The 12,226-nt window shown below is 39.2% G+C and overlaps 1 protein-coding gene across 2 annotated transcripts in view; it reads right to left on the bottom strand.

Annotated features, from left to right (window-relative positions):
* The window catches only part of RELN (reelin), a 281,484-nt gene that overhangs the window by 8,557 nt on the left and 260,701 nt on the right, over window positions 1-12,226 (bottom strand). For both annotated transcript variants that reach the window (XM_071552669.1, XM_071552670.1), the window contains exons 52-63: window positions 11,874-12,088; window positions 11,408-11,585; window positions 9,993-10,168; window positions 8,664-8,770; window positions 8,017-8,259; window positions 7,362-7,537; window positions 5,717-5,790; window positions 4,840-5,001; window positions 4,342-4,499; window positions 3,296-3,515; window positions 2,102-2,299; window positions 1,599-1,697 (exon numbers count right to left, since the gene is read on the bottom strand). In XM_071552669.1, the coding sequence (XP_071408770.1) occupies window positions 1,599-1,697; window positions 2,102-2,299; window positions 3,296-3,515; window positions 4,342-4,499; window positions 4,840-5,001; window positions 5,717-5,790; window positions 7,362-7,537; window positions 8,017-8,259; window positions 8,664-8,770; window positions 9,993-10,168; window positions 11,408-11,585; window positions 11,874-12,088 (2,006 nt within the window). The remainder of the gene's footprint in view (window positions 1-1,598; window positions 1,698-2,101; window positions 2,300-3,295; window positions 3,516-4,341; window positions 4,500-4,839; window positions 5,002-5,716; window positions 5,791-7,361; window positions 7,538-8,016; window positions 8,260-8,663; window positions 8,771-9,992; window positions 10,169-11,407; window positions 11,586-11,873; window positions 12,089-12,226) is intronic.

The following is a 12,226-nucleotide window of genomic DNA, read 5'->3' as shown; positions in this document are numbered from 1 at the left end:
ACCTGGTTCCCTCTCTAGGCAAGGTGTGATTACTTGTCACAGCATTTCTATTGCTGTCCATTCTAGTATAATATATCTCATATGACTGGTTGTTACCACTCAACTTATGTGTCTAGTCTATAACCTGGCAAATATGGTCAAGGACGTTTCTCCATAATTCAGCCTAAAAATCACTTTTTAAAAATCTGTTCTGTTCCTATTTATACTCCCTAATTTAATGCTCAGATTGATTGGTAATATTATGCTCTATTTTTTTCTTACATGATTTTTTGTTTATTTATTTTTTTAAATTGCAAGGTAGAAAGACATGATAATATTTCAGAATGGCCAGTTTCCTTTCCATGTTTTCCTAAACACTGTGAACCTCCTGAAGGTTCATACTCTTCCATATCTTTCCCAATGCAGCATCATATAGCCATGGACCAACTGAAACAGGAATCATATCCATCTCTCTCCTCTGTTTCTTCAAGTTTTAAGCTTAATGTTATGGAAGCAGAGAGCCCAGCAAGGTGTAAAAGCAGCAGAGCGTGTACAATAACTCAGTGTTGGGACCAGTTTGGTGGTTGATATGAGTGCCATGCAAGCTGGTGCTTCTCGGTGGAAGGGAGAACAGGGCTAACTAGCAATCAGATAATTCACTTTGCTACTGTTACAAAACATTACTTGCAGTGTCTCTGCTAATTCAGAAACTTCATGGTTATAAATACACAGTTTGGAGGTTATCTAATCCTAATTTCTTCATTGCTGGTTTTTAAATTGTTCAATAAAAAGAATGTTTGAACCTATCTATGGAGCAGGCACGCCTCTCTCTGCCAACCACTGCCAGCGATGAGTTCCTGCCCGGGAAGCCACTAGCATTTCACTTCTACTGGAACTAAATTGTTAGAGAAAAAGCAGGTCATCTCTTCATGATGCAACACAGGAAAAACGGGTTAGCTGCCAGCGAAACCCATCTCAAGAAAGGGAGAATCAGGAGGGTGCAGACTTGGTAAAATCTTGACAAGGGGATGAGTATTGAGCTTGGACCATAGGAACCTGATATAGTGAACCCTGTTTCTGAACAGTATCCTTCTTACTAAAAAAGGAAATGAATAAGGCATTAGTTGCTAACACAAATTTTTAAAAGGCACAACAACATTACTTTGTGCAAAGAACAACACAGAAGAATCTTTTGTATCTTTGAAAGGATATAAATCAACCTTACGTGGCAGCACAGCGATGATCAGGAACATCCTTTCTATGTCCCAGCACAATAGTTTTTTAACTGTTTAAATGCAGTTTTAACTGCTTTAAATGCAGTTACAGCTGCATTACAGGACCACACCAATACTTGGTGGTGATAAAGCCCCACTCTCCCTCCTGCATTTTTCCATGATGCACAATACACCCAGGCTATGCCACTTATTTTGTGGCCATCTTAACCACCGACTGTTGCAGTCAGGGCAGAGCATCAGGAAAGACAGGTTTTTAAAGGTTTCCCCTTGAGAAAGGGTTCCATGGGCCACAATGGTTTCTTACTGAGCTTAACACTCGTGCCATGCTGGAGAAATTTCAGTGCTTTCTGAGATGGGGTGGGATGAGGTGAAGCTGATACTCACAGGACGACTTCTACGTGGTCCAAAGCCCACTGATCATGCCCTGTCCCGTTGTGACGGGGCTGCCACCAGCGCAGTAGGACTCCTTTCATTCGTGCCTCCCTGTCAACACAGATGAAAGGGCCTGTGAGAGCTCCAGGCTATTGGTGTTTTGCACATCCCCATCTACCCTCCAACAGGAATTGAGAGCAAAGTCAAATAATTGTTTCTACATCACTGAACATCAACACACTGTACATGTAAAACATTTAATGGTTAAAAATGCACACAGATAAGGAGAATTTACCCCTCCCCCCTCATATCTTCAAAACAAGTACTATTGATGCTTTTCTTTCAAGTACATTGATAAACACTGGCTGGAGTTTCTTATTTAGCCTTCCCCTCAAGTTTTCTTCTTTGTTTATCCTCTCATTAATCTTTTTTCTTGCACAGTGATGCAAAGATTATTTCTTAGCAGAAAAGTATCTTGTGCACTTAAAGGTAATGAAATGTGACTAGGTACTCACAGGGGAACATTATAAGACACTCTTTGGGCTTGTATAAAGTCCTTTGGCTGATGCTGTGCAATTACTTGCCATGTAATTCCATTATTTACACTGTATTGGAGGAGCACTGCCTTGTCTACAGTGTTAGGATCACTCAGATTGGTATTGCAACTGTCTGTTTGTGAAATACTTCCAATTTGCAAAACAAACATAATTTTGCTGTAAAACACACAGAGAAAAGGCATTTTCAATATGCAAAAGTATTCAAACAAGCATTTCCAGGTTAATTGCAGTTTCCTTATTAAAACTTAGAACATTCTCAAGAATCATTATTTTAACATGCAATATAAACTGTTCTCACATCTTTAAAACACAGCTGCTCTTTCAAAGTCATAGTTTATGATGTATAACATGTTGCCACACAGTTAGAGGCAGTGGATCCAAATTTGCAAATCTTTACAAAATTGAGCTAGATAAAAATGTAAACATGCAAATGAATGTATGAAAAGTTTAAAAAGGACAAATAAAGTTTGAATTTAATAAAGTACCTAAAAGATATATCACATTCTACCTGGGTGTTCAAGTAAGAAGAGCCTGATTTATATCTGGCCCATTTGCCAATTCATCCTGTTTCTAATCTTACTTTAGACAACTAAATATAAACCAGTCCTGAAAGCTGTCACTCTGTTAAGAGCCAGCACAGGCTGCTGCATTTGTTTTTTCATGACCAAAGAGGCTCAATAGATGAAAAAGATACTTCTGTTCATTGCCAGGTAAATATAATTCTATTTGACAACCAAAATGGGAAAATGAGCCTGTAATTACTAAATAGCATCTTTAGTCATAACCATCATGGAGGTACATACAAACATGGGATTTGTCTTATCAGATCAGGCACTGGTCCAAGCAGTCTGGTGTCCAGTCTTTGCCAACAGCTTCATTGTCAGTGCTGGCTCACTAGACAGTGCTCTGTTGGGCATGATGAAAACATCTGACCTTTTCATCTGACATTGCTTCCTCCTTGCTCTCCATTTCCCAAATCGAAGTCACAAAGCATTTTGTCAGTTCTAATGTTTTCTGCCAGCCACATCTGAATGCCTGGCACAGCCAGGTCAGTCCATGCTCATCAGTACTGGCCCACGTGGCTGCACATATGTGTGAAGAGTCTCCTTTCTCATGAACTGCTGAAAAGGCTTTTCAGGATCAAACTATTACCTGGCTCGGGTGAGATCCAGAGGCTTAGTCACAGCTTGTCGTATTTGACATCCATTAAAATAGAGCGAATCTCCATGGGCGTAGGGTGCCAGCTGTCCACATCCATTCCCTATCACTCCCCCCTGAATGGTTTCCCAGTTTATTTCGGTGACTCTTTCAGATTCAAAATTGTCTTTAATGTAACTGGGCAGATCATGGCTAAAGCCAGAGCAATCGTCACCTAAAAACGACACAGTGCAGTTGTAAAACACACAAAAATCAAAAGAATTGAGAAAATTGAGTCACAGTCCATTGTAATTCCATTCAAGGTTGTACCTCAATATACAGTGTGAGTACAGCCTGAACATACTTTAGCAGATCCATTAATAATGTGTACATTGATATACAGCATTCATTTTTAGAAAATTGAGGCTGTGGGTCTTATTTTTTAAGCAGCATAACTTCAGTATGGTTTCTCCTGTTTTGCATTGGTGTCAATAGAGAAACCTCACATTGCTAGTTGAAGGCAAATACACGTAAAACAGGGAAGGGATCTGATCTTATAAAGTTGTGAGACTCTCCTGGAAGACATTAACTACTGGCTCCACTCCCACAAAGCACTTATAGTTTACCAAAGGCACTTAGGTACCCATTAGGCATATGCTTAGCTGCACTGAGGGATCAGAGAACACTCTGTTCTGATGGGGCACAGAACAGAGCCTCTTACAGATGCCAGTCACCAGCATCTAGATACCATTTGCACATCTTGTGGGATGCACCCTTGGAAGGAGTACAGGGCTAAGCAAGTAGCCATGTTCTGCCTTCAGTGAAAGCTGGATGGACTTTACATACAGTGCCAGCCAGGACAAACTACCAATGCAATCCAGCAAGAGTAAGGGGAGGGAAAAGCTGTTATTTGCAGCTCTGACAAATTTTTAATTTAGAATTTTTTACTTAAGTATTCCAGTGATGAATTTAGACATGATATATCACTTTGTCTTTTTGTTTAATTTTGAGGTAGATTAGACTGTAGTAGATGTAGAAGGGCGAAACTGAAGAAATGAAACCTTGGTATCCTTCGTCACAGATGCAGATGGCTCCAGTGGTGCAGTATCCGTGGCCACTGCAGAGCTTAGGGCACGCCTCCCCGATGTACACGTGATCAATTGCCCAGCTTTGTTTCTCTAGTTCTTCTCCCTTCTGAATCCACCTGAACTGAGTTGCACTGCAAACAGCAAAATCCCAACACTGTATTACTGTATCTAGCAATGAAGCACATCTGTACAGTGGTTCTAATACCCCAGCAGAAAATGTAATGAAAAATGTCATAGGAAGGCCTGTGACTTCAGTAACTGGAAAGACACACCCTGAGTAGGTGGCCACTACATCGTTAGCAGGAGCAACTACTATTAACCAAAAGCTTCCTAAAAACATTAATTATGTATCAGATCCAAATCCAGCAATAAAGGATCATTTTTAATTCACCAGTTGTTCCACACAAACAGTGCCGGCAAGACAGCTGACATTTTATAGGTCCACAGTGAGCAGACCTCTCAGTGACCTACCTGGATGAGACATGGTCAGGCAGCTGGATAGTTATTCTTCTCCACATGGAGCTGTTGACAGAGTTATAGATGGTAGCTTCATGGAATTGAAATGGGGAGCAGCCAATGCTATTAGATGAGGAAGGCAGACAGTGTGTCTGGACGAGTTGCCATGAGTCTGTCCTATAGGAAGCAAAATAAAAAAAAATTATAACAAGTGAAAGAATAATGAAAGGAAAACATTCCTTTGGCATTGCCTGTCTTATTAAACAAACACAAGAGATTGTCAGCAATAGTTTCTATGCTCTGGAGCCACAAACAAGCAAGAGGTAAGAGGCTGAAACACTGGTGCAACCAGGTGGGATTTTTCAGCACCAGGTTTGAGTGGTGGTACTCACCGCAGAGTCTCCTCCTTAATTCTTACACGTTCAGAAGTGTCCCAATAGAATTTGCTACATTTTCACCCACAGTCATTTGAGCACAGAACATACCTTTGTTTTTACAAATTATAATGTGCTGCTATACTACAGCACAGGAGACAGTGTTATTAATTGTTTGCTAGTTAAAGACCAGTCTGGAGTTAAGTAACTCTCACTTTATTATAGCTTGGTCCTGTATCATACTAAAAAAACAGTTGCCTGTGAATGGGGTTTCCTGAGAGGAAATATTTTTAAAAGTAACAGGACCCTCAATGCCATGAATCTGTCAATATCTGGGATAAATTATAAGAGAATTTATGGGAGTTCTGTGGACAAATCCCAGTGCTTGCACACAGGCTTTGTTCAGATCCTGTTACAACATGGACAGCAAAGTAATTGCTTCAATAAATAATATCTCTCTCAGTTTTTAATACCATACTAGGTTTTTTTTCAGATCTAGGCATTCTTCTGTCATTTACCTGGCATCCTTTGTATACTCCAGCATCACTGAGTGGAGGTCCCCACAAGAATTTGCCTCACAGCCAACCACGATCTATAGCACAAATAAAATCGACAGCTGTAACAAGTCAGGTAGACATTTGAAGTGATATATAATCAAGTTATCTTCTCCTCTTTTTTTTTCTTAATGGGGCATATAAAAGAGATTGCTAACCTAGCTCTTGGACAAAATCCATCAAAAGTGGATGGAAAACAAAAGACACAGTACTTCAGATACTGCTTTTAGTTAATGAATTTTACTTCATTGCTACTGTTATTTTCAAACAGAATCCTAACAGTACATTCCTATAATCCAAATTAAATATCTAAAGAAACACTGTTTTTGAAACAAAAATGATACAGTAGGTCCTTGGCATTTTCAAAAGTGAAGCACCTATGAAATTTAAAATTCATAATGATAAACATGTAGACATAAACTTCAACTCAATCCAATTTAGGAACAGAATTATTTTGAATATTTAAAACAGTAGACATATTTATATCATATTAAAGTGGAAAGACTACAGTACCCAATGTACAAAACTGAATAGATAACAAGTAGCTAAATTTCAGAATCAAAGAGAGGCCATGCTAGAGCTGAATTCTTAGTTTAGAAATAAAATCTTTATTGTGACTGGTGCAGAAAAAGGAGGAGAGAATCAGGAGAGAAAAACTCCGCAAGAAGAGGTTAGTAATACAAACTATTAAATGGGTTATCATAATTTTGACCTTAAAATAGAGAAAAAAGTGGATAGGCTGAGCAAAATAAGCAGCTTGAGGTGGGGCCTTGGCATTCAGTAGTAAAAAGCATGAGAGAGTCCTCTTTTATAAAATTTCTTTGAAGATGGCATGCTGTGCAAGGAGGGGAAGCTGTGCCTTAGGTATTATATTAGACAGTCAATACAAGATAGGCAACAAATGTTGAGAAAAGGTGAAAATATTGATCAGTGGATGCTGGAAAATTCTAAAACTATCTTGTCAAACAGAAGAACAAGAAAAAAACACACCAAGAAAAAGGATGACTATTTTGATAACCCTACTTTCATATTAGCTCCTGGCTTACTTAAGACAAGTGCTTGGGGAATATCCTAGAACATTTCTGGAAAACAACTACTTGTTGTCTTTGGTCTGGTGCAGAATTCCACCTTAAATCAAAGTGAAATACTCAGTCACTATTTGGGTCATTCACCATGACACAAGTAAGTAGAAGGGGTGCTTCTACTAGAACATGCTTGCATTTTCCACATGACACTCCCTTGCCTTTTCTGTGTATTGACAAATTAAGGAAAAAAGGCATATTCTGTATGCTGTCTATTCTCATCTTAGAAAATAATTCCTACTGCATTTGATGATCCAGTAATTTCAGGGAAAATGGATCAGACTTCCAATCCCTGTGACTAACTCCCAAAGCATACAGACAGTCAGAATAATCTGACATTTTACATTCATGCAACCTTTCTGGTCCTCATTACCTACACTTCAGATTTTCCTTTCATTTCTAGTAAAAAGTCACTATTAATTATTCATCCAATTGAGCATTCTAGCTGGAAGAAGAATACTTTCTAGAGACACTGTAGATGATTTATCATTGTGTACTTTACTTTGGAGAGAGAGAACATTTCTTACTTTAAACTGCATCATGTATCCTGGCTGTATAATGAGCTCCCTGGAGGACAGGATGTTGTGTGTTTTGTCCTTTTTCTTATTTGGCCAGTAGAGATGGAATGATGGATTTCCACAGAACCCTGCAGTCCTGACTGCATTAGGATAAAAGCTCCAGTTTTCTTCATGAGAGGTGCCTTCTATTAAGATGAGTTAAATATAATTACTACATTATCTTAGTAAACATCAAGGCTTAGTAATGAATCCACAGAATCACTAGATACAGTACTTCAGTGATAGAGACACTGCATTTATGTTATCTTTAATGACACACAGTAAGCTACTAACAGACATAATAAAAACATCAGCTCCAGAGAGGTAATTAAAATGTTTAAATAAAAGTACTTTAAAAATATGATGAAAACTTTCATACCAGAAATTTAAATGAAATGAGTTGAACTGAAATAAATTTTTTTGTCTTTCTTATAGGTGTATGTGTATACATATATATATATATGCATGTATACATAAATACATAGCATCGCATATAAACATCATCAGTCTACAAAAGAAAAGATTTTCAGAGCTAAAATAAAAGAAAGTCTGCTTGCAAGCTCACAGGACGTAGGTAAGAGAAGATAATGCCAGACAAGACATAAGCTGTTGCAGCCTGTCTTACCATCATCAAACGTGTCGACCAGCTGGCTGGGGTTGATCTCCGCTCCTCCGATCAGGATGTTATCCAGAGCCCACTGTGCCCGGTCGGGGCCTGGAACCACAATCCCGTTGCTGATGGTGAAAGGCTGCCACCAGCGCAGGCGGGTGGTGTTGGTCAGGGCATGTTCGGGGAGGAGGATGTAGTCATGCCTGACTGAGATGTACTTTTGGTAATCCATCTCATGGAGCAAAGTCCAGGATATCCCTAGAATGAAAAAATGCAGGTTTAGTAATAAGAACAAGCACAGAGTACAATCTTTTAGAAGATTACAGTAAGTTAATAGGAAATAAAAAATAATAGCTATGGTCTTCTGATAGGCAAATCTTAACTTCTAAGGATAGTCAGCAAACTGTTACTGCAAGAGTAATCTTGTATAAAGGAATCAAATTGGCTGCAAGCCACTGATTACTGAAATCAGGCAGGAGGATTATGGAAAACTGAGCAACAGATGGAAATTTTAGATGGGGAAAAAACTTTGCACAGACAAAAGTAACTTTACAATTAAAAAATAGCTTATTATTTTGGATCTCTGACAACTTCCCAGATATTCATGATGCTTGGATACAGAACAAGACTGTAGCTTAGCTGAAACTCCCAGATGTACTTGCCTCCATCAATGGAATAGTCTAGTAGCACTCCCTCCTTTCTGCAAGTTGGTCTGTGGCATGTTGTCATGTTGTTCTCACTCCCAATTCTCCCCCAGTACTGTAGAAATCTAAGAGTAAATGAATATGATTACATCTGTTAATGATCTGCACAAATAAAGGTTTGCTTTCTATTAACAGACATGCTGAAAATGTTCCAAGTGCTGGCATGTTTAAGCAAGTAACATTGATGGACAAGTACTACAGAGGTTTCCAAAAACATCACCTAGTAATTCTTGGCAACCTCATTAAATTCAGCAAATATCTGTCCCTGGGAGGGACTAACCCCTTGAAAATGTACCAGCTGCAGACTGACTGGATGGGAGCTGCTTTGCTAACAGTCCCCTGGTGAAAAAGGAACTCACCATGTGTTAACAAGGTGCCCTGATACCAATGAAGGACATAAAAGAAGTTGATGAACTGAGCAAGGTCAGTGAAGGACACTGGAATGGTTGGAATGGTAGGGGTTGGAGCACATGCCCTGTGAGGAGAGGCTGCAGGACCATGGCTGGTTCAACCTGAACAAGATGACTGGGATGCGGAGACAGTGGTCATGTATTGGAAAACATGTGAGGTTCTGACTGGATTTAAGAGGTGGGGGAAAAATATCACACTGAGTCTAACTAAGCACTGGAACAAGCTGTCCAGACAGACTGCAGGATCTCTGTTCCTGCAGGTTTTCAAAGACCCAATGAGACAAAAGCCCTGAGCAAACTGGTCTGAATTCAGTGTTACTTGGCTTTGAATGTGAGGTTGGACTAGAGACTCCCTGAGGCCCCTTCCTTCCTGAAAGGTTGTATGGTTCAGTGAGCTCTTGCTGAATTACAGAAGTCAGAGTACGTGGCTTAACTAAAGCCATACAGTCAAGGGAAATGATACTAAAACTGCCTACATCATGCCCTTAGTTTGTCTAAGCTGACATAATTCCATTGCTTACCCGTTAAATCATACTTTTCTACAGCATGGGAGGGGAGTTGGTCTTGTATGGGCACCCAAGAGAAGACAACCAGCTGAGGTTGTGCTCTGCACTGAGAGCCACAGCTGGTGCCTCTTTGCAGGACAGGAGCTGCTGATTCATCAGACCCTGTCCACTGTGCAAGGGTGAGCCTTGCTCTCTGTGAGTCATCTGAAAGCATCAGTGCCTTGAGAATCCTAATCCTGTCGGTGTCTGCCTCAGGTAGTGCTGTGCTGGTGGTGGCCTAGGAATTCCCTGGGCTACAAGCTGTGTTGCTTGCTGCTTTGTCAGTGTTATGAGAGAGGTCCTCTTGACAATGACATGGAAACATGACCTACTTTGCCCCCCGCAGGTCCAGATCCTGAGTGACAGCCTGCCTCACAGTTGCACCTCCAAAATACAGAGTTGTGTCTTCTGCAAGAATTCCACACTCAGTGCAGGTACTTCCACCTTCTAAGGACATCCATAAATCTGGTTTAATTTCTTCATTGTCAAAGCGCTCTTTCAGGAAAGTCTGTAAGAGGTAATTAAGATTTTAAATCTTTTTGATAATCACAGGTAGAACTGACCTAAACATGTCTGAAGGGCTTGTGAACACTAAATTTCTTTCAGGATGACTGAATACAATCACTTTTGATTGAGTATTTACCCACTTAAAATGATTGGCTAAATGTGGAAATATATTAGGGCTGGATTTTAACATACTTGGGAGGTAATCCAGCCAACTAAACTGGCATGTGCAAATGAATGGATGTGTTGGGCTTGTGTGGCAAGGTTTTGATAGCAGGGGGCTACAGGAGGGGTCTTCTCTATGTATGGGAGAAAAAATATTCTATATTTTTCCCACAGCAAAACCAGTACTGCAATGAAATTTTAGGGTTACTGTAGTGAACATGCATTTATGTGACTGTTTGCACAGATATTTACACTGAAAACAATCTAGAATATATCTCTGATTTCCACCTACCTCCAGGAGCAGCAAAAGCAAAGGCATAAGTGAAACCCTGGCTTTAAGGAGATAGTAGCAAAACTCTCCTAAAATTGCTAGCATTTTATCCCTAATGTCCTTAATGTGAAAGATACATTACTAATAAAAAATTGGAAACAGACAATGGTATTTGTTCATGTAATTAGCATTTCAGATTTAAAATAGAAGGTTATGATAATTCAAATAACATGGCAACTGAAAAGTTAAATAGTTACATTTCCTTTAGATAGAACTGTGGTTATTCTGTTGTTTCTGTGGAAGATGTACCTATTCTGTTCTTATCTGACATATGCTAAGTTTTAAATATATTTTAATTTTTGAAATTAACAATCTCTAACTACAGTTCATTTGCTTGTTATTGAATAACGTGAATAACACCCAGGTGAATTAATTTTCTAATATTATGCCATTTTCTTGTATTCCCTACTTCAGTAAGCTCTTTCATGATAAAGACAATCTTTCTACAGGCCTTGATCAAATAAAACCATATGTGCAAGGGTGATTTAGATCCTATTACAATTATTTAAAGATGGACAGTGAACTTTATCACAGCTTTTTCAGGCAGTGTTATTTGCAAAGGAACAAATCTGTTCTTGAATAATGCAGTAATAGTTTTGCTAAAAACTGATGAAAAGCCTGAAAATAGATTTGACTGTCTTCAGGCTGACAGGAATCAAAGCTAAATTTCCAGTGGGATCAATCTCTCCTCTCCTCTCAGCCGAACACATGGCAAAATGAATTCTTTAAAACATGCAGTAAAATCACCTTCAGAGTCTGGGTGAGATAGCAGTTTGGACCTGAATACCCAGGATCACAGATGCATTGCTCATTCAGGCAGTCTCCATGACCTCTACAGTTTTCCAGACAACCAGGGCCCAGATAGAAGTTGTCGATGGCCCACTGCGTATCTGAGTATTTCTGGTAGAATCGAAACCTCACAGGACTAGATAGAAAGGAATGAAATAAAACAGACATATGTATTAAACAACTTTGTTCAACTGAAAAAAGTGATTAAACACAATATACTTATGACTGTACCATCCTCCAAGCTTCCACAAGTAGTGGAAGTATCTGTTGAAATTGATTTTATACATAATCCATAATGTAATGAACATGAATGCTGATAGTCTGCAGTTTCCTTGAAAGAAAATGAATAAGCAAATTTATCCCCTGTTGTGTTTCTAGGAAGGTATTCAATCCAACACAAGATGAGTAGAAAATTCATACTTACTTGCCCACAAGGCTTTCAGGCAGTGAGTAAGTTACTCTTTTCCATCCTTTTGTAGGAAAGAAGACAGACGGCTGTGAAACGCTCCCAGAACATTTTGGATCAGCTGGTAAGCACTGAGGTACTAAGTAACTCCAGCTAACACCAAAATCAGTTGAATACTGCACATGGACCTGATTTTGTGCAAGTTTTTCTGAGGTTTTACATCCAACAGAAACCTAATAAAGAGAGGGCATTAGTAATTTAGAATTAATTGTGGTGGTGGAGTTTAAAAAACTGTTTGAACCTGAAAACTGACTGCAGAATTTTGTTTGAAATAATGGCAATAACAGTACCTGTACAGTACCAGTCATCTC

Source organism: Pithys albifrons, chromosome 3 (genome assembly GCF_047495875.1).
Source record: "Pithys albifrons albifrons isolate INPA30051 chromosome 3, PitAlb_v1, whole genome shotgun sequence".
In the NCBI taxonomy this organism is placed as follows: Eukaryota; Metazoa; Chordata; class Aves; order Passeriformes; family Thamnophilidae; genus Pithys; species Pithys albifrons.
Note: the sequence above shows the minus strand (reverse complement) of the source record. Positions and strands in the feature narration are given on the sequence as shown.